Source organism: Nerophis ophidion, linkage group LG20 (genome assembly GCF_033978795.1).
Source record: "Nerophis ophidion isolate RoL-2023_Sa linkage group LG20, RoL_Noph_v1.0, whole genome shotgun sequence".
Taxonomy (NCBI): domain Eukaryota; kingdom Metazoa; phylum Chordata; class Actinopteri; order Syngnathiformes; family Syngnathidae; genus Nerophis; species Nerophis ophidion.
In genome coordinates, this window is record NC_084630.1 from 30,156,268 (window position 1) to 30,182,041 (window position 25,774).

Sequence of the window (25,774 nt, forward strand, 5' to 3'; positions counted from 1 at the left end):
AGGAAACAAAAGGTAGAGAGTTTTACAAAGTCCAGAGGAAAGTAGGTGTAATGAGAGGAGGGGGTAGAAATAGGAAAGAAGAAGACATTATTACTAGAATGAGATTAGGACATACATTTCTAAATAGTTCACTAAAATTGATAGGCAAACATACTACAGGGCTGTGTGATTTTTGCCACCAGATAGAAAATGTTGACCATGTCTTAATACAATGTAGGAAATATAATAGAGAAAGAGAAATACTGAAAAATAAGTTAGCAAAAGAAAATATTAGGTTAGAAGTGGGAGGTATATTAGGATTGCATTCAGAAAACATTGGGTATAAAGCAATATACACATATTTAAAAAACACTGGGTTAAATAAAGAATATAGAGTAGGGATCCACCTCGGTCCACACTCCATTACAGTAGGTGGCGGTAATGCACACCAGAAGGTTGCTTGCCAACCGCCATAAAAACAAAAGAAGAAGAAGAAGAAGGACACGCCTGCTCTCATTGTTCTTCCGGGTCAAAGAAATGGCGTGCTGAGCAACATGTGAGTTTTTAAAAACCAACCGTCTTTGCGCTTATTTTTGGAAATGTAGCTTTAAAGTTGTATGATGATCTGAAAATAGTATTTAAATTGACGTTAAACGTGAAACAGTGTCGGTATTATGCTGGCAATTGTATGTATCCCTCGTAAATTCTGAGCGATGACCGTCATGGCTAACAGGAACACAACACGAGTTAAATTGGCTATTAAACATAATAACCACGTTTAGACTGCCATTTATGACGATTTACAAGTTAAAAATGCGCATTGTCAACAAATAAGTATGTGTAATGTAACTGAGATAATGGGTTTCACTATCAATCAATCAATGTTTACTTATATAGTCCTAAATCACAAGTGTCTCAAAGGGCTGCACAAGCCACAACGAAGTCTGAGGTTCAGCGCCCACAGTAGGGCAAGGAAAAACTCACAACCCAGTGGGACGTAGATGAGAATGACTGTGAGAAACCTTGGAGAGAACCGCAAATGTGGGTAACCCCTCATCCCCCTCTCTAGGGGAGACCGGATGCAATGGACGTCGAGTGGGTCTGACTAGTGATGGGTTGATGAGGCTTCATGTATCGTTTCGACACATTGCAAAACTGTATTGATACTATGTCAATACTGTGTCACTAAATACTAACAGCTGCTGGACATTAAAAATCCCTACAGGCAACCTATGGACCGACTCAACTGACACTGATTTTATGACCTAGTATATACAATAATATAAACCCATCCATCCATCCATTTTTCTACCGCTTATTCCCTTCTGGGGTCGCGAGGGGCGCTGGCGCCTATCTCAGCTACAATCGGGCGGAAGGCGCTGTACACCCTGGATAAGTCGCCACCTCATCGCAGGGCCAACACAGATAGACAGACAACATTTAATTTAGGATTATTTGATATCTTCTTTTAAATAAAAATATTTTTGTATATGTTTTAGATACAGTGAATAAATAATGTGAAACCTGATTGATTGATTGAAACTTTTATTAGTAGATTGCACAGTTCAGTACATATTTCGTACAATTGGCCACTAAATGGTATGCACATGTATCATAACATGGAAATTTAAGAGAACGTGTTGTGAATGAGGATACTTGTGGACTTGGAATTTTTTATTATTTTTTTATTTTTTACATGCGCTCTTAAAACGCACTGTTGATTGATTGATTGAAACTTTTATTAGTAGTTTGCACAGTACAGTACATATTCGGTGCAATTAACCGCTAAATGGTGACACCCGAATACGTTTTTAAACTTGTTTAAATCGGGGTCCACGTTAATCAATTCATGGTAAAAAAGCCAATGGGTTCAAGCTAGATTCGAACAAGTGCCCTAACGAACTCAGCATTAACAACTACAGTCCTCCACTCTACCAACTGAGCTATCGAAGAGATTGATTGTCATTGCTTTTTAATGTAACCAATAGGATGTTTGGGTGGGTGGGACAATGCTAGAAACTTTGAGAGAAAAGGATGAAACGACAAGGAAATGAAAACAAATACATTTTTTTCCGATATATGATCAAAATATTCCCACACGGTGGAAATGATCTCAGACGACAAGAAATTACAAATGACCGACGGTTGGCAGCAGCATCTCCTTGACAGATGCACTTCCTTTTAAACACAGTTTGCCGCGCAGGTGCCAGTGCAACACAGTTCGCGTATCGGTCACATGACCAAAACAGCTCATGATCGGTCACGTGATTTTCTAAGATCGGTACGCGCACCGACACAGGGTTTCACTCTACGAGCTTGATGCATGCGCCGATGCATCGGTGTTGCCGGACCCATCACTAGGTCTGACATACCAGTATTTAGGGCTGGGCGATATTGCCTTTTTTTAATACCGTGATATTTTTAGGCCATATCGCGATATACGATATATATTACGACATTTTGCCTTAGCCTTGAATGAACACTTGATGCATATAATCACAGCAGTATGATGATTCTTTGTGTCTACATTAAAACATTCTTCTTCATACTGCATTAATATATGCTAGTTTGAAACTTTCATGCAGAGAAGGAAATCACGACTAAGTCAATTGACCAAAACTGTATTTATTAAAGTTATTAGCAGGTGACTTTTCAAATGGTGCTACATATTAGCAGTAATGCTACTTTTGGTAGCAACGCTTGTACCCCACACTTGACAAATTAAAGTTGTCTATTCGACATCTTACTGCCAGCAAATGCCGGACACGTTTCCAGTGAGGGTTGGACTCCGCCAAGGCTGTCCTTTGTCACCAATTCTGTTCATAACTTTTATGGACAGAATTTCTAGGCTCAGTCAAGGCGTTGAGGGCTTCCGGTTCGGTGGCCATGGGATTAGGTCTCTGCTTTTTGCTGATGATGTGGTCCTGATGGCTTCATCTGGCCGGGATCTTCAGCTCTCACTGGATTGGTTCGCAGCCGAGTGTGAAGCGACCGGAATGAGAATCAGCACCTCCCAGTCCGAGTCCATGTTTCTCTCCCGGTAAAGGGTGGAGTGCCATCTCTGGGTTGGGGAGGAGACCCTGCCCCAAGTGGAGGAGTTCAAGTACCTAGGAGTCTTGTTCACGAGTGGGGAAAGAGTGGATCGTGAGATCGACAGACGGATCAGTGCGGCGTCTTCAGTAATGCGGATGTTGTACCGATCCGTTGCGGTGAAGAAGGAGCTGAGCCGGAAGGCAAAGCTCTAAATTTACCGGTCGATCTACGTTTCCATCCTCACCTATGGTCATGAGCTTTGGGTCATGACCGAAAGGATAAGATCACGGGTACAAGCGGCCGAAATGAGTTTCCTGCGCCGGGTGGCGGGGCTCTCCCTTAGAGATTGGGTGAGAAGCTCTGCCATCCGGGAGGAGCTCAAAGTAAAGCCGCTGCTCCTCCACATCGAGAGGAGCCAATTGAGGTGGCTCGGGCATCTGGTCAGGATGCCACCCGAACGCCTCCCTAGGGAGGTGTTAAGGGCACGTCTAACCGGTAGGAGGCCACGGGGAAGACCCAGGACACGTTGGGAAGACTATGTCTCCCGGCTGGCCTGGGAACGCCTCGGGATCCCCCGGGAAGAGCTAGACGAAGGTGCTGGGGAGAGGGAAGTCTGGGCTTCCCTGCTTAGGCTGCTGCCCCCGCGACCCGACCTTGGATAAGCAGAAGAAGATGGATGGATGGATATTCGACATCTTCCCGCTTGAAACCGAACCACCGCCAGACGATGGGCTCCTTGCTATTTTTCTTGGGAATTAATTCTTCCTTAATTTGTTACGAGATTCGCACCTTCTTTCTCCGCAACAACCCGCTAGCATCACAGCTAACTTTAGCCACGCCGCTACCTCTCCGCTGGGCAAGGGCGTATACGTATGACGTGACAGTAAGTGACGTATAAATGTGCCCATGCTTGTCTGTGAGGAGACACAGGAAAGAGGAGGAGAGTGTAATGCCCGCAGCTGCGTGAGAACGTCTACTCGAATATTACGATTTAGTCATTTTCTATGTCGCACAGAGACAAACCCGCGATATATATTGTATATTGATATATATCGCCCAGACCTACTGGTAGTATTGTGAAACGCCAGTCCATAATAGTGAGAGTCCAGTCCATGGTGGGGCCAGCAGGAGACCATCCCGAGCGAAGACAGGTCAGCAGCGCAGAGATGTCCCCAACCGATGCACAGGCGAGCGGTCAACCCCGGGTCCCGACTCTGGACAGCCAGCACTTCACCAATGGCCACCGGACCTGCCCCCTCCCCCCCTCCACGAGGGAGAGGGGGGCAGAGGAGAAAAGAAAAGAAATGGCAGATCAACTGGTCTTGAAAGGGGGTCTATTTAAAGGCTAGAGCAGGGGTAGGGAACCTGTGGCTCTTTTGATGACTGCACCTGGCTCTCAGATACATCTTAGCTGACATTGCTTTACACGATAAGTAATGAATAATTCCGGTGGTAATCACAGTGTTAAAAATAACGTTCAAAATATTGAGGTGAGGACTTGTCCAGGGTGTACCCCGCCTTCCGCCCGCATGCAGCTAAGATAGGCTCCAGCACGCCCCGCGACCCCAAAAAGGGACAAGCAGTAGAAAATGTATAGATGGATTGATATAAAACATTCTCATGCATTTTAATTCATTCATCCATTTTGTACCGCATCTGTTCAAGAAGTCGCATTAATGTTGAGAGTTTTATTTATTATTGGTTGGATTCAGAATAACAATGCTATTAAAAAAAAATAAGAGACTTTTCTTACTCTAAAAATGTTGGTCTTACTTAAAAATGCACGCATTTAGTTGTATTCAGTGTTAAAAAATATTATATGGCCCTCACGGAAATACATTTTAAGATATTAGGCTTTCGTGGCTCTCTCAGCTAAAAATGTTCCCAACCCCAGGGCTAAAGTATACAAATGAGTTTTAAGATGGGACTTAAATGCTTCTACTGAGGTAGCATCTCTAACTGTTACCGGGAGGGCATTCCATAATACTGGAGCCCGAATAGAAAGCGCTCTATAGCCCGCAGACTTTTTATGGGCTCTGGGAATCACTAATAAGCCGCAATTCTTCACACACAAGGTGTGGCGAAATTTGTCCTCTGCATTTGACCCATCCCCTTGTTGACCCCATGGGATGTGAGGGGAGCAGCGGTGCTGCTCCCGGGAATCATTTGTGGTGATTTAACCCCCCATTCCAACCCTTGATGCTGACTGCCAAGCAGAGAGGAAATGGGTCCCATTTTTATAGTCTTTGGTATGACTCGGCCGGGGTTTGAACTCCCAACCTACCGATCAATCATTTGAACTTTAACTTTGAACGCAGATTTCTTGCCGGGATATATGGTACAATACAATTGGCAAGATAGGTTGGAGCTAGATTGTGTAGTATGTAAAAGTGCTTTGAGTCATTAGAGAAAAGCGCTATATAAAATATAATTCACTTCACTTATCCCTTTCAATAATAAGATTGGATTTTAGACGAGCAGCAAGTAGGCTAGGTTGAAAGTTTCAAATCGTATGTCCACTAAACTAGTGTTTTTCAACCACTGGTGCCGTGGGAAATTATGCAACTTCACTTAATTTTTAGTCTAAGTCTAATTTATTCCAAAAATATTTATTGCAAATCAATAATTATAATCTGCCAATAATGTGCAGCTGCTTATTGTCTGTGCTGTGTATAACTCAGCAGGGTAACCACGTAATACTCCTTGTCAGTAAGTGGCAGCAGGTAGTTCATTACTTTGTAAATGTCGGAATGTGTCGGGTGAGACGAGGATGGTTTGTTGTGATCCCAATATGCAGACCACAGAGGGAGTCAGCGTGCAGGTAAAGAGGTATGTAATGCTTAAACCCAAAATGAACGAAAGGAAAAGGCAATGGCTATGCAAAATGAAAGGAAAACTGAACTGGCTACACAGTAAACAGGTACAGAATGCTGGACAACAGCAAAAACTTACGGCGTCCACAAAGTACATCCGTACGTGACGTGACAATCAACAATGTCCTCACAAAGAAGGATAGCGACAACGTAAATAGCCTTGCTTGCTAACAGGTGCAGGTGCGCGGAATGGCTCTCAAAGGAAGACATGAAAACCAATACAGAAAAACACTAACGAAACAGGAAGGGTCACCAAAATAATGCAAGGCAAGAATTTAAGCACTACAATTAAGAATTGACAACAAACTCAAAATAAGGCACGACGACCTGGTGGAGTTTCATTTTTTAACGTTTTCTGCTGGTGGTGTGCGTCCGTATTTTTTAATGAAAAAAATGTGCTTTGCTTCAGAAAAAGGTTGAAAAACACTGCACTAAATGTTATATTGAGTTGAATTGAGTTTAAGTTTATTTGGAACATGCATGCATACAACATGATGCATCACAATTTCCAGTTTCTTTATTCAACATATTTGAAAAGGAGTAGGAAGAAACAGAGCTTAATTAATCCTACCTCTTTTCTTTTACATAGCAGTTGCTACAACTTTTGTTCACTTCCTGTTCTGAATGTATTCACAATATACTCAATAAGTAAAAACAATAAAAATAAATAACTGGTGAAGTAAGTTACATTTAAAATGGTGAGATGAGTGAGATTAACTTGAAAATGAATGGCTGAATGATGAGAATTCAGAATGTTTATCATGGTTCTTTTTCTTTGTATTTTGTAAACACTTTTGAGTTTGACTAGTTCCTTGATGTGGATCATATTGGTATATTGTTTGATTTCTTTGCTTAATATTAAATTTGTAGATTACTGGAACAACAGAAACCATGGCTGCAACAGAGGAAGACTTCCCTCGAGGTGGGGGGGTTAAGAAGACCACCGAAAGTACAATTGTAGCCACACGGACTGAGTTGGACAACCTTTTCCAGGTATTGTTGTCTCATTTTTCACTAATGCCGCAAAATCATCACTGCTCTCTCCTTTGGGTTTTCACCGATACATTGTAAGCAGTCCAGCATCATTTTTAATTACAGTCGTGGTTAAAAGTTTACATACGGTTGTAAAGAACATTATGTTATGACTGTCTTGAGTTTCCAATAATTTCTACAACTGTTATTTTGTGGTGATAGTGATTGAAGCACATACTTGTGTGTCACAAAAAACATTCATGAAGTTTGGTTCTTTTATGAATTTATTATGGGTCTACTGAAAATGTGAGCAAATTTGCTGGGTCAAAAGTAAACATACAGCAATGTTAATATTTGGTTACATGTCCCTTGGCGAGTTTTACTGCAATCCAGCGCTTTTGGTAGCCATCCACAAGCTTCTGGCTGAATTTTTGACCACTCCTCTAGACAAAATTGGTGCAGTTCAGCTAAATGTGTTTTTTTTTTTACATGGACATGTTTCTTCAGCATTGTCCACATGTTCTCAATGTGGTTTAAGTCAGGATTTTGGGAAGGCCATTCTAAAACCTTAATTCTAGCCTGATTTAGCCATTCCTTTACCACTGTTGACGTATGTTTGGGGTCATTGTCCTGTTGGAACACCCAACTGCGCCCAAGACCCAACCTCCGGACTGATGATTTATGTTGTCCCGAAGAATTTGGAGGTAATCCTCCTTTTTCATTGTCCCATTTATTCTCTGTAAAACACCAGTTCAATTGGCAGCAAAACAGGCCCAGAGCCACCACCATGCTTGATGGAAGGAATGGTGTTCCTGGGATTAATGGCCTCACCTTTTCTCCTCCAAACATATTGCTGGGTATTGTGGCCAAACAGCTCAATTTTTGTTTCATCTGACCACGGAACTTTCCTCCAGAAGGTCTTATCTTAGTACATGTGGTCAGCAGCAAATTTTAGACAAGCTTTAAGGTGTCGCTTCTGGAGCAAGAGCTTCCTTCTTGCATGGTAGCCTATCAGTCCATGGCGATGCAAAACACGTTTGATTGTGGATTATGACACCTGTGTTCCAGCAGCTTCACATTTATTGCTGACCTGATTTTTGGTGGTTATCAGTTGACTCTCAATCATCTGGACCAATTTTCTCTCAGCAACAGGTGATTTCTTCGTGATCGTGGCAGTGACAAAACTGTGCCATGTACTTTATACTTACAAACAATTATCTGCACAGTTGCTTTTGGGCCCTTGAGCTGCTTTGAAATGGCTCCAAGTGTCTTTCCTGACTTGTTCAAGTCAACGATTAGTTTTTTCAGATCTGTGCTGCGTTCCTTTGACTTTCCCATTGTCATGTTTGTAACTGAGTCTAATGACTGCATCACATGAGCCCCATTTAAATGCGCTCAGAAAAGTCAACAGGTGTCGTCAATCATACTCACTCACATGAAGTTAAGAGGCCATGCCATGAAGCTAATATGATTTGATTTTAACTTTTCTACATCAGCAAAATCTATAATGTATGTTGCTGTATTAATACTTTTGACCCAGCAGATTTGGTCACATTTTCAGTAGACCCATAATAAATTCATTAAAGAACCAAATTTCATAAATGTTTTTGTGACCAACAAGAATGTGCTCCAATCACTTTATCAGAAAAAAAGAAGAATTGTAGAAATTATTGGAAACTCAAGACAGCCATGACATTATGTTCTCAACAAGGATATGTAAACTTTTGACCACGACTGTATATTTAGTGATATTTTCTGTCACTGTTCAACCTGATAATGTTTCCCAGTGAAAGTATGTTTTCCCATTCCTGCAGGCAAATGAAGGTAGAGAAACTAAGAAAAGGACAAAACCTTCCAGAAATGACAGAAAGACAACGCCACATGTTTCTGAGCAGAAAGATGTCCTGACACTCAATGCAGCTGCAAAATGTGTGGAAATACTACATAGCAAGGTACCAGTTACTGTTTGCGTGCCCTATCTCTCCTTAAATTAGTTGGGGTCTGGTTTAATGTGGTATGCAAACCAACATACTGTAAACAGTGCAAATTCAATTTACCATAGAGCAGTGGTTCTCAAACTTTTTTTGTCATCCCCCACTTTGGACAAGGGGGAGTTTTCAAGCCCCACCTGCCCCCATCGCCCCAACAGAACGCTAATGCCAAGCTTAACATTTTCAAATTTATTGAACATCAAGTTGTATACACTCAAACTCAATAACATAAAATAACATCAAGTTCAATGATAAATAAAATAACTTGCATCAAGTTCAATAATAAATAAAACAAAAGTGTTGTAACTTGCATCATGTTCAATAATAAATCAAATAAAAATGTTATGACTTGCATCAAGTTCAATAATAAATCAAATAACTTGCATCAAGTTCAATAATAAATCAAATAACTTGCATCAAGTTCAATAATAGATCAAATAACTTGCATCAAGTTCAATAATAAATAAAACAAAAGTGTTATAACTTGCATCAAGTTCAATAATAAATAAAACAAAAGTGTTATAACTTGCATCAAGTTCAATAATAAATCAAATAAAAGTGTTATAACTTGCATCAAGTTAAAAAATAAATCAAATAACTTTCATCAAGTTCAATAATAAATCAAATAACTTGCATCAAGTTCCATAATAAATCAATTAAAAGTGCCACTTTTTCGTGTTTTGATCAAATTTACCGCGCTCACAACATCTGTTAAAACCTCATTGAGTTCGGGGCTGAGCTGCCTTGACGCGAGTGCTTCCCGGTGAATGACACAGTGTGTCCAATGCGCATTTGGCGCAACCCTCTTTATTAGAGCCTGCTGCCCGTTTCTTGACCCCGCCATGGTCTGTGCGCCATCGGAGCAAAAGCCCATACAGTTTTCCCATTTAAGGTTGTGTTCTTGAGGAAACTGTCCATTATCTTGACCAGCTCATCAGTAGTGGCTCTATTTTTTATGTATTTGCAAAACAGTAAATCCTCGCACAGTGATTTGCCATTCACAAAGCGGATGTATGCGATGAACAGGCAGTCTTTATTGCTGTCAGTAGCTTCGTCCACTTGTAAAGCAAAACGACTTTATTTTAATTTGTCTACGACAGGGGTCGGCAACCTTTACCACTCAAAGAGCCATTTTGACCCGTTTTACAAATTAAAGAAAACAATGGGAGCCACAAAATTCTTTTGAAATTTAAAATGAAATAACACTGTCTAATCCCCCTCTGATCCCCACAATTTCCCTCTCTGTCTTCCTTTTTTTCTCTTTCTATCCCTTGCTGCTCCAGCCCGGCTGCACAAAATAATAATATAAACAAATTTAATAAAGCCAAATTTAAATAAGGCAACAAGAGAAGTATCCTACACTCCTCTTCTGTAAAGTAAATGTGAAAAGCCGATATAACTATATGATTTGCCTGAGAAGCTGGACAGGACAAAACAATTAAAATATAAAATAAAATAGAATACAATTTTAAAAAATTAAATAACACTGCATAATAAGTTTTCTTTTTGCTTTGTGCTATGTATAAATGAGCTATGATGGGTTACGTTTATGAAATCAATGAACGACTGCAGAAAAAATGAAATAAAATGTCTGCAAGCAACAAAACGTTTTAACTCCGAAAAAGACCTCGGGTTGAAGGTTAAGTAAAATACTTAATGTCTATTTAAGTCCTCCTTGTAGTAATGGGAAAAAAAAAAAACGCCAAACTTAAATTATTCACTGGCAGAGAACCAAAAATGCCGTAAAATGTCTATTTCACTGAACAATTAAAAAATGTGAATATATGCAAAATTATAGGAAATTAAAATATTTATCATACGTGGTCAATGTGATTTCTGCTCCTGAACCGCAGAGCACAGCGTCTCCACATAGGGGCTGTATGATGTCACCTTTATCTTCACACAGGATTATAAACTCTCATCTGAGGCGTGTGCCATGTTTGTTTTTAATAAAGTTCATGTTGGAGAACACCTGCTCACATACATATGTGGATCCAAAGATCGACAGGACTCCAAGTGCATACTTTTTCATGTTCACATAAAAGTCGGGGATAGCGTTCCAAGTTTCGAACACAAGTTTGTCTGGTTTGGGGAGGTTTTCAATATCGCACTATTTGTGATTCTGAGCAAGAACAACCTTCTGGCATGAAACATCTTCAAGGTCCGCTGTCAGGCGCTTTAATTTGGACACCCACATGTCTTTGACGGAGACGCGCGCCGCCGTGGGCGTGTCCCGAGGTTTGACAAGCAGGATGACAAGCTGAGCTGGCCGTGACAAGCTGAGCCGCATCAGAGTGATCAAAGAGTCGCATGCGGCTCCGGAGCCGCGGGTTGCCTACCCCTGGTCTATGAGTTGTTCCTCAAGATCACTTGCAATGTCGCATATACGTCTCGCAACTGTGTCGCTTGACAGTGGGACAGCTTTTAATTTTGCTGCGCTTGTCTCGTCAAGCATGACTGACACCATGTCTATTGCAGTGGGGAGAATCAGCTGCTCAGCAATTGTATGTGCTTTTTTGCATTGAGCAATTTTGTATGCAACTGTATATGAAGCCAATTCATCCATTTTGTGTAATTGTGGTCCACACATTAGCCTGCTACCCATCCGCGCGAAAGTTTGTTCCGCTTAGCCCCGCCCCCATTAGTTACTGTTGCGTCTGTCAAACTTTCGCTTCTACCTAGAAATTTAAAGTCTACAGGAAAAATATATATATAAATTCATTTATATATCGGATTTCACAGACAGAATCACAAAGTGATTTACAGTTTGTATAGAAAATGGGGTTGGAAAAAAAATCTAAGAATTAAAAAAAAAAAAAAAAAAAGTTAAAGTGAAATTTCCTCCCGTTCCTCGCGCCCCACCTGTCATGTCTCTATTCCCCACTAGTGGGGCGCGCCCCACACTTTGAGAAACGCTGCCCTAGAGTGATTATAATTGCAAAAATACATTAAAGTTATATTCTACAATACTAATACTATCTTGCTGAAGGTATAAGCAACACACTTAACCAAGGGAGTATAATTTTACACACTTGAGGTTACAGACATTTGGTAAAAATAAATTCCACTAGTACTTCAATATTTGTTCTCGCCTGCGAGCAAATAGGTTTGTAAAGGTACTTTGTCACATATCAGTGTTTTTCACATGACTACAATCAATCTGTGGCATTAGGTTGAGAGGATGTCATTGGCCATTTTGAAATAGTTGGCCATGATTCATTGGCTTTTAATTTTTATGAGTCAGTACGTTTCCATGCACTAAATTAGGCTTTTTTTCCTAAATGGTTGTTCTTTTTGTATTTTGACACCTATGTATGAAGTCCCAAGTGACAATGCACTGTTTCGAATGCTAATATTGGTCATACGCCACATACCTCCTGTACAATGGGGGGAGCTTGTTTTCCTTTTAGTGCGGATAACTGAATTGCTCCTCCGGTTGACCTACGACATCATACTATGCATTATTTATCCTTACAACTTGTTTTAACTGATGTCTGCTGTAATATCGGCACGGATTACAAATATGTCTTTAATGGCTGTGCTGATCAGGGTTTCCCCCAGCTTGAAATATACATGTGGCAGTGGTGGGGTTGGCTAGGAACGTGGCCAATGTGACATCATGATATTATTTGCATAATTGTTGATGTGTTTGTGTGTGTGTATTGTATATACAGTATATATCATATTTCTTTAATGCTAAAAATAATTTAAATATATGGAAGTCGCTTCCTAGCAGTTCCACTGTAGACACAGCACATGAGCCAAGCGTGCAGTTTTTAACAAAGTTTTTAATGTACCGTATTTTTCGGAGTATAAGTCGCATTTTTGGGGGAAATGTATTCGATAAAACCCAACACCAAGAATAGACAATTGAAAGGCAATTTAAAATAGATAAAGAATAGTGAACAACCGGCTGAATAAGTGTGTTATATGGCGCATAAATAACCAGCTGAGATGGTGCCTGGTATGTTAATGTAACTTATAATGGTAACAGTCATTCAAATAACTATAACATATAGAACATGCTATACGTTTACCAAACAATCTGTCACTCCTAATTGCTAAATCCCATGAAATCTTATACGTCTAGTTTCTTACATGAATGAACTAAATAATCTTATTTGATATTTTACGATAATGTGTTAATAATTTCACACATAAGTCGCTTCTGAGTATTAGTCGCACCCCTGGCCAAACTATGAAAAAAAAACTGCGACTTATAGTCCGAAAAAAAAAGGTACATTTATCAAAAACTTTCTCCTGCAGAATGTGACTTTTCAGTCATGTCCGTATCCTCTCTCTCCTGCTCCCGGCAGCTTACTCTTAAAGACAACAGATGATTATATTAACACGTACCACCTGTGAAATCTAATCACTTGCCAGCTGTGTCTCGTCAGCAGCACTGCCACGCCACCGTCTGATGGTGCTCTGTCCTCAGCACCATCGACAGAGGTGGTGACCTTTGCTCCTGCAGGAAGCGCTGGCCATATCTCCCTCCACAACATACTTTTAAAAAAGTCTGTTATGAGTAATTATTATTAACATTTTAGTTACATAATTTAGCTCTATTTGTATAATTATTATTGTACAATGTAACACAGGCTGTTTATCAGTGGCAGCTGCTGGTCTTTCTAATAGGGGAAGCTATTTTTCATCCATCCATCCATTTTTTACCGCTTGTCCCTTTCGAGATCGCGGGGGTGCTGGAGTCTATTTTTCAACTACACTTTAAACATGATTGCAGTCTACAATAACAGATAAATGATATAAACATGCATATAAAATATACATAAATGTATTTTTACGTGCATTTTCATGCTTCACACCTTAAATCGAAATACTTTACTTTGACATGCGGAGAACATAACATCAATGGAAATGTATGTTATTTTTTTGTGCTCGAGCGCCATATTTTGAACGAGTTTCCTTTCACCCGGTGCTGAAGAATAAGCAGTGACTTCCACTGTAAACAAATATGGCTTTGTGCATTTCTTCTTGGCCGAGGTTGTCATTGTCTGCATCTTATATTACATAACCTGAACATTATGATAAGCAATTGCTGCCACAAATAAATTAATTATTATAGTGTCTCATTTAATATTGTGTTTGTCTGTGCTGACTTCTTTACAGGATGTAAGGGAGGGCATGTTGATGCTGGGATGTGTGAAAGATGTATCGGACTTTGAGGTCACTGTTGGTTTACCTGGTGGCCTGCAAGGTTTCCTCAGCATTAGGAACATCTGTGACTCATACACCAAGCTGCTCACTGAACAACTAGATTCAACTGACACAGAGGTACGCTGGCGGATTATTAAGTTCTGATGTGCCTAAAAATAAAAACATCATTAGTGAAATTTAAATTTTTATCTTCTGGTTTCTTGTGACATATTGTCCAATTACACATACTGTATGTCTAGCTAATAATAGGACCTCTTTTTTCCACAGGATATTTGTTCTTTGCCCCACCTCTTCTATTCTGGCATGTTGTTGAGATGTGTGGTTGTCCATTTGGATACTACTAAGGAGGGCTTTGTCAGCATCCAGCTGTCAGTCAATCCAAAGCTGGTCAACAAGGCGCTCACATCAAATGCTCTGACGGCTGGCATGGTGAGTCGGAAGCTAACACCAGTGAAGAAGCCATAGACTCATTTTGATTCTCTTATCGGTATTTTGTAATGTCTCAGGTTTTGAGTGGATGTGTTGAGAGTATTGAAGAGCATGGCTACATCATTGACATTGGCGTCACTGGAACTAAACCCTTCCTGCCCAAGAAAAGTGAAAAAGGCAAACAGAACAGTAACAATGGTATTACCATTTATAATAACTTACTGAATGATTTTTTTTCCCTAAAACAAAGCGATTCTTTTTAGTTAATTGTATTTTTTTCTTCCATTTGTCCAGAGCTGAAAGTGGGCCAGTATATGACATTTCAACTCCAAGAAGTGAAAAACAATGGACGTTTAGTGAGACTATCAGTCTGCTCCGTAACTACCAGCCAAGCTTGTGCAGAATCCCAACAGAGATGGACTTTGACTAACCTTTTGCCGGGCCTTTTTGTCAAAGCCACTATTACTAAGGTGGGAAAAGTTTGCATTTTGTCTGTGAATTACAACATAATATTTTATCACATGGTGTCAGAACCATGTTAAAATTACACACACGTGTTTTTCTCTATTACCTCTTCACAATTTCTGGATGGTTTATAATTACAGATTTTAAAATTGGTGAAATCGATCATTCTTGTTTTGCAGGTAACCAAACACGGACTGCTCCTGGATTTTCTGTCTTCCTTTAGTGGTCAGGTAGACATCCTCCACCTGGAGCGAGACAAAACTCCAAGCTACGCCATCGGAAGCAAGGTAAAGTCATCCTGGCAGATGAGCCTATTGCTGTTTATTACTTAGTATGTCCCTTTTTTATATCATTGCCATATCTCTATACGTTTTGGGTTCGAATGGTGGCTGGTTCAAGCCTCAAGTCCCAGACCAAAATATAGAAACTGAAACAGATAATCTCTCCATTTCTAAGATGTTTTGAGTGGAAACACTTCTATTTCTTTTGATAATGTTCCGTCTTAAATGATAGAAAATACCAATGCCTTTTATCACAATCAAATCTTCGTCATTAGAAGACATTCTAGTCTGGCTGAGTACTTCATTGTTGCTTAGCAGGGTATGCATCTCAAGTAATGTCAGTTAAAATAAGATTGTCATGTTTTCAAATACATTAAATTAAGTTGCAATTAATTGATTAATTCCATGCAATTTTTTTTTTTTAAATATTACAAGGCTTTACCCGTCTATAGTAATAGAGAGAGACTTTTACAGATTGGTAATGTGCCCACAAAAGCACACATAATATTCAAAATGGGTAAAATACAAGATAACACCCCCCTGGTCAGGATTTCCACGCAAGCTCTTACCTCAAGGTCAGAACACGCAACGTGGGTTGTGGATGAATCCTTCAGTATGGCCATTATCCAAAATAATGGCCATACTGTACATAAAGTTTCACTTTGTTTCAGAAACCACGATGTTCATTAAGATTCTGGAGTTAACCTTATCCAATTAAACAATCTGTGGAGAGAGCGGAAACTTTAATTGCCAAGCAGCAGCCTCAAAACCCTTTTCTGTGTCTTCGTATTGTCTGTTTAGGTTCAAGCTTGTGTGCTTTACATTGAGCCAACCGCCCGTTTGATAGGAATGAGCCTGCGTAGCTACCTTGTTCAGCCTGAGACCAGAATCATTACCACTCCTGCCTCCGGCGACCGCATTGGGGAAGTGGTGAAGGACTGCAAGATTTCCATGCACCCCATGTCTGGAGCCATGTTGGAACTTCCTGACAAAACACTGGCATTTGTACATGTAAGTTGTATTAATGGTCAGGACATTTGATGATGAATTCATATTTCCAGTTTTGCCTGGTATATATTTCTGTATAGCTAGAAAACATGTATATATTTGAATATACAATGGCACTTAAAACTTACGAGTCCTTGTATTTTGAGATATGAGGTGTCTTTTGGCTTCTTGTTATGCTTTAAATTGTGAGCGTAGTTTAGATTACTAGTGGAGTGTCGTGGGGATGTCACGTTATGAACATTTCTTATTACAGTTATTGTGACCACAAGTATCACGGTTATCATTATCGCTGTAATTTGAAATGTGCTCAACATTTTGTAAAACTACTTATACTGAAATCCTTTAACAAAGTTTTATTAAAAAACCCACAAACAACACATTCAAAATGTATATGTGTACCTCAAATAGAAAACTGAATGTGCATATGAAAGCAACACATACATTATAAACAAATTAAATGGCAGAAACAAAATAATACGATAAATAAAATAAATATGAAAATTTCGCAAGATGGCACTTAATGGACATAAGAGGTAACTGCACTTTTTGTCCATATACTGTATATGAAAATAGTGTTCATATATGAGGTCTAGTCTTACACATAGGACTGCATGATTATGGGCTAAATAATAATTAAAATGATTTTTATCAATATTGAAATCACGATTCTTAATCGGGATTATTCATTGTTTGGTAAAACAGTGTTGGGATGGGAACGCTTTGGTCAGGCTGGCCTGGGACGTTTCCAGTTGATTTTGAGTGGTTGGAAAAAAGTTTCTGAGCGCTAACAGTTTATTTCGTTGTGTTTTCGTTTCTTTAATATACAAGAAGCCTTTCCATCGATAATGACATCATGTGCCACTCAGTGCAGAAACTCCACATGTGCAGTCATGCCGGTCTTGACTGTCTCGGCCCCTGTTTGTTGAAGGAAATAGGAAGTACGTTGCTATGAGCACTGCAAATAGTGCGTCTAGGAAAGAAGTTCTGGTAATGCTTAAAATGATCAAAATACTGTAAATAGTGTACATATTACATATTGTTATGAATGTGTCTGTTACTGCATTATATACACACTTAAAAGCATTTATTTCAAACGTTAATGGAGGTTTTTAAATTTGTTTTAGAGGTTCACATCTTGCAAGTATTTTTTAATCTTTAGAATCATAAAAAAAGGATGTGTGTTCTTTTCTCTCATAAGGATTGTAATTGATTGGCAAAATTCCCAAAAAACGCAGTTCTCCTTTAAGAACAACAAACAAGCAGAAACTAGGTAAACGTCTATTTTGTCAGCTAAAACTATTTCAAAGGTTTGACTTGCCTAACAAATGTTTCATTCAAATACGTGAAGGCATGTTATCATCTACAGTTTTGCTGTTTTGTTTATCCAAAAATCAAACATTCTTCCTCCATCCAAAGAATACCTTCTCAACTGTGTTGTTAAAAAACACTGTCACTCAATTTGTCCATTTTTATCTGTCTTTTTATTTAGTTTTGTCATTTATTATTACCTGGTTCATGTTCATTTGGCAACGCAGTTTTGTGTTTTTACACCTTTTAACATGGTTATTTTTTAAAGGAAAGTAATACTGTATATCGAGATGCTCCTTGGTAGACTTACAATTACAGTGCAGCTGGGATAGTCTCCAGCACCCACCGCGACCCCGAGAGGGACAAGCTGTAGAAAATGGATGGATGGATATTTATAATAAGAAAGAGTAAAGGTCATTACAAAAATCCTTGTCTATTTCAACTATTTCCCTAAAAGTAACATTGTTCTAGAGTGCTTTATTTAATTTCTTGATGTATCCATCCATCCATCCATCCATCTTCTTCCGCTTATCTGAGGTCGGGTCGCGGGGGCAGCAGCCTAAGCAGGGAAGCCCAGACTTCCCTCTCCCAAGCCACTTCGTCTAGCTCTTCCCGGGGGATCCCGAGGCGTTCCCAGGCCAGCCGGGAGACATAGTCTTCCCAAGGTGTCCTGGGTCTTCCCCGTGGCCTCCTACCGGTTGGACGTGCCCTAAACACCTCCCTCGGGAGGCGTTCAGGTGGCATCCTGACCAGATGCCCAAACCACCTCATCTGGCTCCTCTCGATGTGGAGGAGCAGCGGCTTTACTTTTGAGTTCCTCCCGGATGACAGAGCTTCTCACCCTATCTCTAAGGGAGAGCCTCGCCACCCAGCGGAGGAAACTCATTTCGGCCGCTTGTACCCGTGATCTTATCCTTTCGGTCATGACCCAAAGCTCATGACCATAGGTGAGGATGGGAACGTAGATCGACCGGTAAATTGAGAGCTTTGCCTTCCGGCTCAGCTCCTTCTTCACCACAACAGATCGGTACAACGTCCGCATTACTGAAGACGCCGCACCGATCCGCCTGTCGATCTCACGATCCACTCTTCCCCCACTCGTGAACAAAACTCCTAGGTACTTGAACTCCTCCACTAGGGGCAGAGTCTCCTCCCCAACCCGGAGATGGCACTCCACCCTTTTACGGGCGAGAACCATGGACTCTGATTTGGAGGTGCTGATTCTCATTCCGGCCGCTTCACACTCGGCTGCGAACCGATCCAGTGACAGCTGAAGATCCCGGCCAGATGAAGCCAACAGGACCACATCGTCTGCAAAAAGCAGAGACCTAATCCCGCGGCCACCAAACCGGAACCCCTCAATGCCTTGACTGCGCCTAGAAATTCTGTCCATAAAAGTTATGAACAGAATCGGTGACAAAGGGCAACCTTGGCGGAGTCCAACCCTCACTGGAAACGTGTCCGACTTACTGCCAGCAATGCGGACCAAGCTCTGACACTGATCGTACAGGGATCGGACTGCCATAATAAGACAGTCCGATACCCCATACTCTCTGATCACTCCCCACAGGACTTCCCGAGGGACACGGTCGAATGCCTTCTCCAAGTCCACAACAAACTCCCATGCACCCTCAAGAACCCTGCCGAGAGTATAGAGCTGGTCCACAGTTCCACGACCAGGACGAAAACCACACTGTTCCTCCTGAATCCGAGGTTCGACTATCCGGCGTAGCCTCCTCTCCAGTACACCTGAATAAACCTTACCGGGAAGGCTAAGAGTGTGATCCCACGATAGTTGGAACACACCCTCCGGTCCCCCTTCTTAAAGAGAGGGACCACCACCCCGGTTTGCCAATCCAGAGGTACCGCCCCCGATGTCCACGCGATGCTGCAGAGTCTTGTCAACCAAGACAGCCCCACAGCATCCAGAGCCTTAAGGAACTCCGGGCAGATCTCATCCACCCCTGGGGCCTTGCCACCGAGGAGCTTTTTAACTACCTCAGCAACCTCAGCCCCAGAAATAGTGTCGTGGGGATGTCACGGTATAAATTGCTCTCTTACCAAAATAATTGATCGCTTCAGCCCTATGACCAGCCATCCCTCTGTGGTAACTTGGCTTGTTGAAAATGTTGAATCTAATGAAACAGAAACGGAATACATCACTAAAGTCTCAAATTCCAAACGGCTTGTTTGGAAGAAGGCAATATTGTGTTGTAAATATTTTTGCTATGACTCCATGGTTTAATTTAACATTTTTGGGACTTATGGGCATCTCAAATACACAAAAATATGTACAAGCAGGCAGGTTTTGCATTGTAGGACCCCTTAAGGATACGCTATTCTTTGTTACAAGTTTGGTCGTGGAATGCAAGGTGCTCATAGGTGAAGGTACAATTGCAGATGTACATTTATGTTGTTTTCTCTTGACAGAGGAACCACCTGAAGGAGTCTGATGAACCAACAAATGAGAACAGAGTGCTGGCTTTACTTGAGCACACTTGCAGGATAATAGACTTCAGTCCAATGGAACAAATTCATTTTGCATCTCTGCGCAAGTATGTGGATTCCTCATTGCCTTTTGTATATGTCCCTCCTTGTCAGTTGTTCACTCCCAACATCCAACCAATTTCCTTAAAACCTTGTTTTTCTTTCAGGAGTGTGATTAAAAAAACCTTCTATAGATACCATGATCTTCATGCCGGTCAGGATGTAGAGGTACGGTATGTTGTGGCATTGAAGGTGTTTTAACGGGGAATTTGCAATAATACCAGCAATTTAACTTACTAGGCCAATGGAGATGTGTATTTTCTTCCTTCAACACAGTTATTATATTCAACAATTTAGCATACTTGCACTTTAGCACTATAGCATTTCTCCGTCTGCCTTTCACACTTTAACTTCAATGCTAACTTTATTCCTGATTTGTCCTGAGCTGATATCATGCAGCAACCTACTTTCCTATATGGGTCTCAATTTAATTTTTATTAATATATTTGAGTTTGCGTATTGTATTGTACTGTGTGTCTGATGTTGGTGCTATCTAAATTAAGGTTTCATGTACCTTTTTACCATCAGCCTGCTGGGGATTGCAGATGAAAATCAGCTTTTAGCTACAATCTGGCACAATTACATTCATTATGTTCATGAATGTGCATTGTGCCTTGTAACAAAGATAAAACAAATGGTGACTTTCTTAGGTCGGTTTTATTCTGCATCTATAAACAATCTTATTGGTGAGTTCTAATGGGACAGACCAAATTTAAGTTTAAGAAAATGTGGTCGTTTATAAATGATTTAATGTTTCTGTGCGGCCTGGTAGCAAATGTGTCATGGACTGGTATAGGTCCCTGGACTGTTGGTTGGGGACCATTGCTTTAGAGTCTTACATTGTTGTAATGTTGCTTTGTTTTTCCACATTTCTCTTCCTTCAAGGGGATGGTATCAGCCCTGTTGAATAATGGGATGATGGTGCAATTGTCTAGTCACATTAGAGGACTGGTGCCTCTTTCCCACTTAGCAGACATTGTCCTAAAGAACCCTGAGAAAAAGTACAAAGTAGGCATGGCAGTCAAATGTCGGGTGAGTCTTTTCTTCGTATTAATAATAAGAAACACCATGAGTCGGTTTTTGCTTATCTTCTATTTGTGTCCTTAGGTGTTGTCAGTCGAACCAGACAACAAAAAGCTGTTTTTGACACGAAAGAAGGCCCTTGTTGAAAGCTCCCTGCCCTTGTTCCTCAGCTACATGGATGCGCGTCCTGGACGAGTGTCCCATGGTTTCGTTGTCTCTGTCAAAAATTTTGGCTGCATTGTTCGATTCTACAACAATGTCAAGGGTCTAGTGCCAGTCAATGAGCTCAGCTCTGAATTAATCCTCAACCCTCAGGAGGTTTTCTATGTTGGTCAGGTGAAGAAAGCTTAAGATGTGATTGTATTACATTGATGTTGAGTAGCACCCTTGGCGTAGGAACTAAGCAAGTATGATGCTCTTCTTTTCATATGATATTGTAGGTGTTGAAGACAAAGGTTCTACAGTGTGAACCAGAGAAGGAAAAGATGCTGCTGTCATTTAACACTGCAGTGGATGGAGACACCAAAGAAGCAGCAAGAGTGCAGTTTGAATCTGAGGTAGGAACGCTAAGTTGGAATATTTTCTTGCTCTGTTATTCTACACTATCGCTGCTTTTTATTTGCCGTGGGATTTGGATTCATGATTTTTAGATGGGGTCATATCAAAGTTTCACCTTGAAAAAAACTGGATGTCTGTCTCCAAGATTATATGCTGCATTCCTGCCGATTGGGAAGTATTTAATTGTAAGTCATAGACTAGGAAAAAGGCAATGAAATGTTGCTCAACGACACACAAACCAATAGTGGCACTTATATTGATTACAATACTGTAAATACAATATTCACTATTTATTGATTATACTATATATCAGCAAAATGTGGTTCTTCCTGGAAGTTGTATCAATCACTGCTTCTTCATACTTTTTTTTTTTGTTAAAATGTTTGTTTTTTTATTATCAAGGTTTCCAAAAGAAAACATGATTGTTGACAATCTAATCATATATTTAGTAATGTCTTTTGTCCACTTTGAGACTTTGTAGCAATTTTTTCTACTGTGAAAGTTCCAACTGTCTGGGAATCTCAATTGGACTGAACAGAAATATGAGCTTAGTATTATACATGTGAACCTTTTTTGATGTTTTACTGCACTAGTTTACACAATGCTCTCTCTTTGCCCCTCAGTTTGTCTGCATTCCCACAAAGGAGCTAAAGATCTGGGCCTTTTAAAAAATAGGAATGTTCAAATAAAAAAGTTTGGTCTCGGATCTTGATTAGATTTTTCAAGCCTTCGATCCGACACTTTTATCGAAAGTATATATAGAACTGAACATGCAGGGTTTCCGCTGTATGTATCTGATCGTGGTGCGGCACCGTGGCTAAAGTGAAGCCGCAAGACCTTTTTATTTATTAATTTTTTTTTTTTTTTACGTGGAAACAAATTTAAGTATGAATGGATAAATATCAAAGGGCTGTCAAAGTTAACACGATAATGCATTGCCTATAAATTTCAATAACGGCACTAATATTTTTATCAGACAATTAACGCAAACATTTCCTTTTTGAGACGTTCAAAAGGCGCGTTCAAACCGGTGTTCTGGCAAGACACGCACAATCATGTAATTCACACATGCACCTCCTGAATGTGTGCGGTAACAAGGAATTTGGAAATGTAAATGTGGTAAAGGGCAGTTGATTTGATCCCATGATTGGGAATTGGACATCTCTATTAACAATAGTTGCTGTTTTTTGTCAATTTAAAATTATTTCTTATATGATGAGTACAACAATATTGATAACATTTATCAAATTAATTGGTAGTAACAGTTGTATTTCCCAATGCTCTATTGTGTCACAATGTTTTTGCACTGTCTTTGTAGAGACTGGAGGCTAAGGTGGTTAAGAAGTTGGTCAATGGTGTGGAGGTGTCCACACTTTCTGATAATATCTGTGCCCTACTACCCACAATTCACCTCTCTGATCACATGCCCAACTGCCCTCTGCTATGGGAGAGTCTGCAGGTGGGAGATACCATTTCGAACCTTGCCTGCATCGCCAAGAACAAGAAACAAATTGTATCCTGGCTTTGATTGGAACCAAAAGTGTCACATCATAATGTCATTGCTTGAACTTGTACTAGATGGGTTCACATTACTGCTCGTATTACATGTCCTTAGCAATTCCTCAGATTGTCACCAAAAAGCCAACAGTGATATGGTCACTGGAGGAAGGAAACGTTGCTAAGGATTTCTCTGAGGTCACAATTGGAATGCAGATGATTGGCTGGATCAAGAACATCATGGATTACGGTGTTTTTGTCGAGTTCCCGTTTGGCCTTGTTGGTCTGGCACCAAGATCTGTAAGTGATAGGTCGTCATCAGCAAGGATTCATAAGTACCTCTGTTGTGTAACGGTGTGATAATATTCTGGTTTCTGTACACTTTAAGACCATGTCAGACGAGTTTATCTCTGATACAAAGACAATATTCCAGTTGGGCCAGACTGTGATCGCTAGTGTGTCAAATTTGGATGAAGAGAAGAAGCGAATCCTGGTCGTGCTGAAACTTTCTGTGGTCACTATGCCAGAAGGAGCAGTCCAAGCAAGACTTTTTAATACTGTGCAGGAGAACCTCGCTATGACTCAAAGGATTTTATTGAAAGGTACGTGTACCCCAACCCACCACTGACAGACTGCAGTCATGTAGGAAACACTATGCCATTAAAACTGTGTTTAAATTGTTACTCAGCGATTATCCCCTGTGTGTTTGAAGAAAATAAATTGTGGTCATGTCAGTTTTTAATTGTATCAAGCCTCCAAAACTAAAATGCTACCAACACATGGAAGAGAAATTCAAATGATCAGTGGTGTTTGCTCTACGACTGCAAGGGTAAAATACAAATAAAAAAAAGTGGTTGAATATTCACTTTTGTATTTGCATTAAATTGACTAAATGTGCGCCACAATTCATTTTAACATTTGTTTAGAATCAGCTACTTTGGCGACAGCGGACGCGATTTCCTTCTCATTGTTGTTTCACTATGCATAAACAGTTTTGAAGCGGAGTGTCCATTGACTTCAATAGGTAGCAAAGAGTAAGCCGTTCCACTACAGCCAAACTAAATAGTCATTGGACAAATGCTCATCTTTGTACCGCCCATTGGACGCTGAGCGTCTCTTGAAGTGTAAGAAAAGTGGGCTTGGCCTCGGCTGGCTTGGACGCCAGGTTTCTTTCTGCATGAGGATTGGGTGATCTGTCTGAGGCTGAATCCCCGTTTTATTGACCGCAAAATGAGCGGAACAGTAATCTTGAAATATAAACCACTGTCAGAGCTTTAATCAATTTTAATTCCTTTGCTACGAGATATGGAGAATTTTGCAAAAAATTGTATTAAAAAAATTAACATCGATATATATACTATCTGTTAATGGGGACTGTATTCGTGTTTAGAGAGTAGCTGAAAATGAACTTCCACTATTTGAAAGATCAGCAGTCACCACTGAAAATAACTAATACTTATTGGTTGTAAACATATTGTTTTTTGAACCTGTATTTATATTGAGCTATTGTTTATGTGATAGCTGGGTTTCATGTCTGACCTCATTTGTGGTGTTCTTCAGATGCCAGTGATCTTCAGGAACAGCTCGCTGCCTTATCTATAGGCCAGAGGCTAAAGTTAGTTGTTGATAAGGTGAAGGATGACGATGGTGCTGACTTCAAATCGGACGATTTGGTTGGTGCGACCATACTGGCCACAAAATATCATACGACAGGTATGTCTTGACCTGAAGTTTAATAACATTGTACAGCAGATGTTACTGTAGATGTCCTAATAACTCACTTTTCTATCTCAACACATTTTTATGTAATTGTAAAGGTAATTTATTATTTGTCAGCTAAGGCACCTTTATTGTAAAATGTTGTAGCATGTGTGCCCTTTTTTGCAAATTAATCATATTGGTTTGTTAGGTTATTATTCTAAATAATACAGCTTTTAATTGTGTGTGGAAAAAACCTGTAAACGAGTCTTTTTTTCTTCCTGTTAACTAACACAAAAATTTGCGTGACAACTCTTGAATTGCATTTTCCACCCCTTAGAACAGGGGTCACCAACGCGGTGCCCACAGGCACCAGGTAGCCCGTAAGAACCAGATGAGTAGCCCGCTGGCCTGTTCTAAAAATAGCTCAAATAGCAGCACTTATCAGTGAGCTGCCTCTATTTTTTTAAATAGTATTTATTTACTAGCAAGCTGGTCTCGCTTTGCTCAACATTTTTAATTTTAAGAGAGACAAAACTCAAAGAGAATTTGAAAATCCAAGAAAATATTTTAAAGACTCGGTCTTCACTTGTTTAAATAAATGTATTTATTTTTTGTTTGCTTCTTATAACTTTCAGAAACACAATTTTAGAGAAAAAATACAACCTTAAAAATTATTTTAGGATTTTTAAACACATATACCTTTTTACCTTTTAAATTCCTTCCTCTTCTTTCCTGACAATTTAAATCAATGTTCAAGTGAATTATTTTTTTATTGTAAAGAATAATAAATACATTTTAATTTAATTCTTCATTTTAGTTTATGTTTTTTCGACGAAGAATATTTATGAAATATTTCTTCAAACTTATTATGATTAAAATTCAAAAAGAGTATTCTGGCAAATCTAGAAAATCTGTAGAATCAAATTTAAAT

The 25,774-nt window shown here is 39.9% G+C and overlaps 1 protein-coding gene across 2 annotated transcripts in view; it reads left to right on the top strand.

Annotated features, from left to right (window-relative positions):
* Positions 1-386: 386 nt before the first annotated feature.
* The window catches only part of pdcd11 (programmed cell death 11), a 44,152-nt gene continuing 18,764 nt past the window's right edge, over positions 387-25,774 (top strand). For both annotated transcript variants that reach the window (XM_061880958.1, XM_061880959.1), the window contains exons 1-18: positions 387-535; positions 6,756-6,878; positions 8,672-8,809; positions 13,979-14,143; positions 14,294-14,455; positions 14,533-14,653; positions 14,750-14,925; positions 15,100-15,207; positions 16,003-16,212; positions 19,948-20,072; positions 20,172-20,232; positions 20,950-21,096; positions 21,172-21,423; positions 21,528-21,644; positions 22,964-23,158; positions 23,272-23,442; positions 23,531-23,744; positions 24,703-24,855. In XM_061880958.1, the coding sequence (XP_061736942.1) occupies positions 6,777-6,878; positions 8,672-8,809; positions 13,979-14,143; positions 14,294-14,455; positions 14,533-14,653; positions 14,750-14,925; positions 15,100-15,207; positions 16,003-16,212; positions 19,948-20,072; positions 20,172-20,232; positions 20,950-21,096; positions 21,172-21,423; positions 21,528-21,644; positions 22,964-23,158; positions 23,272-23,442; positions 23,531-23,744; positions 24,703-24,855 (2,617 nt within the window). In that variant the 5' untranslated portion in view covers positions 387-535; positions 6,756-6,776. The remainder of the gene's footprint in view (positions 536-6,755; positions 6,879-8,671; positions 8,810-13,978; positions 14,144-14,293; positions 14,456-14,532; positions 14,654-14,749; positions 14,926-15,099; positions 15,208-16,002; positions 16,213-19,947; positions 20,073-20,171; positions 20,233-20,949; positions 21,097-21,171; positions 21,424-21,527; positions 21,645-22,963; positions 23,159-23,271; positions 23,443-23,530; positions 23,745-24,702; positions 24,856-25,774) is intronic.